The sequence below is a fragment of the Cyprinodon variegatus genome, unplaced genomic scaffold (genome assembly GCF_000732505.1).
Source record: "Cyprinodon variegatus isolate N-32 unplaced genomic scaffold, C_variegatus-1.0 Scaffold82, whole genome shotgun sequence".
Classification (NCBI taxonomy): domain Eukaryota; kingdom Metazoa; phylum Chordata; class Actinopteri; order Cyprinodontiformes; family Cyprinodontidae; genus Cyprinodon; species Cyprinodon variegatus.
In genome coordinates this window covers 1,081,656-1,086,368 of record NW_015150535.1, presented here as the reverse complement: position 1 = coordinate 1,086,368, position 4,713 = coordinate 1,081,656, and the positions used below count along the sequence as shown (strand labels likewise).

At 34.0% G+C, this 4,713-nt stretch overlaps 1 protein-coding gene across 1 annotated transcript in view; it reads right to left on the bottom strand.

Annotated features, from left to right (window-relative positions):
* LOC107083739 (probable voltage-dependent N-type calcium channel subunit alpha-1B) overlaps positions 1–4,713 on the bottom strand; it is a 270,890-nt gene that overhangs the window by 19,317 nt on the left and 246,860 nt on the right. Inside the window, exons 44-46 of the mRNA XM_015373178.1 lie at positions 2,633–2,738; positions 2,424–2,531; positions 795–904 (exon numbers count right to left, since the gene is read on the bottom strand). Coding sequence (XP_015228664.1) covers positions 795–904; positions 2,424–2,531; positions 2,633–2,738 — 324 coding nt within the window. The remainder of the gene's footprint in view (positions 1–794; positions 905–2,423; positions 2,532–2,632; positions 2,739–4,713) is intronic.

The following is a 4,713-nucleotide window of genomic DNA, read 5'->3' as shown; positions in this document are numbered from 1 at the left end:
AAGAATTGAGGCAGTTCTGAAGGCAAAAGGGGGTCCAACCCGTTACTAGCATGGGGTACCTAATAAATTGGCCGGTGAGTGTAATTAATAACTATAATGATAAACAGGATACAATTATTGTAGACTTTATGGAGTGTGTTTTTAAATATTTTCCAAGTTATGTGTTCATTAAATAGCTGTGTGCTTTTTTGATTATTTAAGAGGAATTACGTTTTTAGATTTGATGGAAGATGACTGTTGATGTCTGCGGAAAAAAAGACCATACACTGAAAAAATCGAAATCTAGATAAGTCAATTTTTCTTAAATTAGGTGCATTCGTTCTTAAATTTAGGAGTTAAGTGAGACACTTTGTCAATGGATCAAGACAATTTACATTTAAAATAAGAAAAAAAACTATTGTATTGCCTTATTTCAAGAGCATATTATCTAATTATCTTGTTTTAAGAGTAAAAATGCTAATTTCATAGGCAGATCATCTTATTTACCTACTCAAATTAAAGTTAAATACATTTAATTCAAGACATTTTTAATTATTTCTAGATTGTTTTTGCAGTCTATAAATTTCTCACATGAAAATTTTAAGATACATTTTTCATAATACATTTTTCACAAAGACAATTATTAATTTTTTTCATAAACGTGTCAGCTTGAGTTTTTTAGTAAAAGGTTTTTTTTTTCTTTCTGGAGTAATAGATCAGAAAGAGGAAAGTTTTATCCTGAATGAAGAAAGTCTTTTGACTGTTTTCTATAATCTTTTTTTTTTTGCTATGCTGTGGTCACTTTAGCTCCATACCTGTGAGATCCCAGATGGGTTCTGCTGTTGGAGTTTCTTTGCTCGATTCTGTTTGTAGTAATCAAAGATCATGTGAGCAGCGTAGACTTTTCCCACTGTCAGCTCATTATCTGCAGAGAGGAAGAGGACAGTGTCAGGCAGTTTCTTATTGTAGCCACTAGATGGTGGAAGAGGAGCAAGAATGTACAACTTAGGGATGGAGAATAGAAATAAATTGTTAGAAATAAATTGTTTTTCAAGAAAACAAGATTTATGCAAAACTCTCTCTACTAAATCTGTTAAGTGTTTTTTTGTGTGTGTTGAAATATTGCTTCTGAAAGAAAGCTTAGAAAAGCATACTAGGAGACTGCTTTATGAAAGCAAGATAATCAGTAAAAATATTAATAAAAAAAAAGGCATGATGAAAATTGAAAATCCTGGAGAATAAGAAGCACACAAAGTTTAAAAATCCAGTTTTTTTACTAGAGACATACTGACTGTAACATTATCTGGACCTTTATAGTTAAATGGACTAAAATATAAGAGAGAAGATTCTAGTTTCTGCTAAACTGAGGTAGAGATAGACTACTATCTTTGTAGCTATGCTGCTAGAGCCTTAGGCTGCCGGAGGACATACTGTACTGACTACTTCCCCTTTCTGGTCTCCAATTATTTATTATCTGCTTTTAACTCTACTAATAACCCTGCGTTCCCTGCTTTTTGTACATGTAGAATTTAAATCTGCCCCATTGTCCCTCGGCTGAGCTACTGCTTCAATACCTTTGTGTTCTCTTCAAAGATGATACATACTCTATGTCTCTGTTTATTTTATTTAACTTAGTCTCTCTACTAAAAAACATCTGAAGGAGCTACTGCTTCAACTAACTGTGCTCGGCTTCATCCTATTTGCATTAGATGCTCGCCCAGTGGGAGTGATGGCTACAAGTTATTGACTCGTTTCAATCTGCTTCGGTTACCTTAGATTACAAAAACTAAACAAAAAACAGTCTGAACGAAAAACTGAGCATTTTGCTGCATAATTTCATTAATAGGATAGATTTTTATATGTCTGAATTACTAGATAGAACTGACTTTGTGTAGAATTGAGCTATGTCAATAAACCACATATACTTGCAAATAAATTAGGTTTGCAGAAAGTATTAAAAAAAAAAGATCACCAGGCTGGTGGGGCAGTGTGCCAATAAAAACATGGGCATTAGCACCTCTATGACCAAAGAAAAGATTGCTGACCTCAGGAATAGGAGGTCTGACTGGTTGCCTACTGCCACTAGATGGGAATGTGTGAAGAGGGTGGCCAGCTTTAAGTTAGTCCATTGGTACTGTGCTGGTTAATTGTATATTTTTTTATTTGCAAGCTGCACCATAATGCACATTAACATGGCCCCAACAGATCCTCGAAAGGCCTCTTCTGAGCTTTCTGTTTGAAGAGAGTGTGCAGTATTCTGAGAGATTGCACAGACCTACACACTATTTAAGCACTCAGTCTTAACATCACTACAAAGTTTTGTTATTTTGCAATTTATGCATTGGTCAATGGACCGATCTGTTAAACTGAACCTTGTAGGATGGTAACATGACCAAAAAGCAGAGAAATCACAGCTTTTAAAGCCCAAACACCAACTGACTCACATTTATGTGGCGTCACAAGCAGGTCGACAGTCTTCTGCTGCAGGTTTGGCCACACTCGGTTGATTTCCCTCTTCAGGTCAGCGTCACACAAACGCTGCGCCAGGACACCTTGGAACAGACATCACATTAAATAAGCAGCAGAGCTCCTTCCTGTCAGAATGGCTAATAAATCAGCAGGGAACTCTAGATGTTGTATTTCTGAGCCTTACCGGATGCCAGCTTGATCTCGAGGGCGGTGCGGATCAGAGCCATCAGCGTGGAGGTGAAATGAACTGTGTTGTCATCAGCGATCGGCATGTTCATTCTCACCAGTCGCTACAACAGGTGGAAGCAAGGCTTAAGGGTTATGGTGTTGGAAAAGATCTTAAATGAAACTGTTCTGTCTGGTAAATGTATCCTAACTTTATTGAGCTTTAAACTCATGATTTTTATTTCAGAAACCAGCTGCAAAAGTAACAAATAATTGTTTTTTTTCACCGTTCTGCCCTAGGCTAAGCAAGGAAAGTGCAGAAATAATTTAAGACTAAGAAATTTTCAATTATATTGTAGTGCAGAAAATGTCATTTCTGACCTTTTTTCCTGCAATAAATCATGAGGAAATGGTCAGAGTTCTGTTGTAACAGAAAAACAGCAAATCCCTTCACCAGAAAAGCTGTAAGTAGCCAGTATTCAGCATCCGCTCTCCTCGGTTTTCCAATCAATGAGTGATTTAGATTTCGATCAATGTTCTGACCAGGAGGTTCAGCGATCGGTTCGTCAATAAAGCCTGGGGGAGAACAGGTCTCAGCATCTACTTTAGCCATTATTTATTGTAATTCAGAGGAAAACAGCTCTCATCATCAACATGATATGTTGACCATTAGGTACTTATTATGAGTTATACAATTCCAGAGGAGAATGATAATGAAATATAAAACTTAAACATTAATTAAAAATATATTTAAAACACGAATACTGGAAACAGATTCTAATTTTAGCTCCGTTTAATCCCATCCTGCTCAGTCTAGATCTATTTGGTCTTACTGGTGATCTGAGATTAAATTTATGCAAATTTTTGGTTAAGGATGCCAACATCAGGAATCTTAAATATTTTTGCTAAACTGTTGTATAAATATAAATGAATATTACACTGCAAAAAATGTATATCTAAGTAAGACTTTTTTTTTCTTGAAATAAGTGCATTTTTCTTGAATTGAGCAGGTATGTGAGACACTTTGCCAATAGGATAAGACAATTTACATTTAGAATAAGACAAAACAACTGCAGTCTCTTATCTCAAGTGCATAATATCTAATTTTCTTATTTTAAGGGTAAAAACGCTAATTCCATTGGCAGATCATTGTATTTTCCTACTCAACTTAGGGGGAAATACACTTATTTTAAGAAATATTTACTAATTTTTAGAATGTTTTTTCAGTGTGTGGATTTTGTTGAAACCTGGTCTTAGTCGTGCCATTTTAAACTAAATAATAACAGAACCCATTCTCTTGGTTAAACTCAAAACTGAAAAGTAAACTTCCACATGAGAGGAGGTGCCTTTTTTAATTGTGTATCTGGCAAAAATAAAATATGAACACAAAGAGATGAAAATCTCATATTTAAGGCCCCCCCAAACTAACATGCTTAGTTAATAAAGTTACTGGATCAAATTAAACTGTGTGATCAAAATCTGGGCAGAGTTTCCAAAATTACTTTAATCTGTTTCCTGACAGCTATTTACTAAGCGTAAAGTTATTTTTATGAACAATATTTTTAGTTTGACTGGAAGAGGTTGTTGGTAATTTTTATAATGCAAACAAATGTGTTGAAGATTAAAAAATGAAGGTTACAATATGTGTAGAATATATATTATTTTAGTTTTAGCTCATCAGATGTGGAGATTTGCTGCTTATTTCTTATTTTTTTAACACTTTTTATACTCCTAATGAACTTTAATTTGACTATTTCCTCACAATTTAAGAAAAAAAAAAGACTGCAATTCCCTACAAATGTAATATATTATTAGATTATATTAACAGCTGTATCTGATAAATCTATCCCCCCCAAAAAACAAAAACAAACAAAAAAACAACCAAAAAAATACATATATATATATATATTTATTAGGTCAGATTTTTTCATTCCTATTTGTTTTGATGGTTATGGCTTTCAGCTGATGAACAAAAGATAATGTTCAGTTGTGTAAATTAGAACAATCCTAACATTACATAACAACACAGTTGTTTTTATGTGGAGAGGAAACAAAAGGTAATTGTTTAAGAAGCTTACTTTTAATATGGTTCTGTATCCA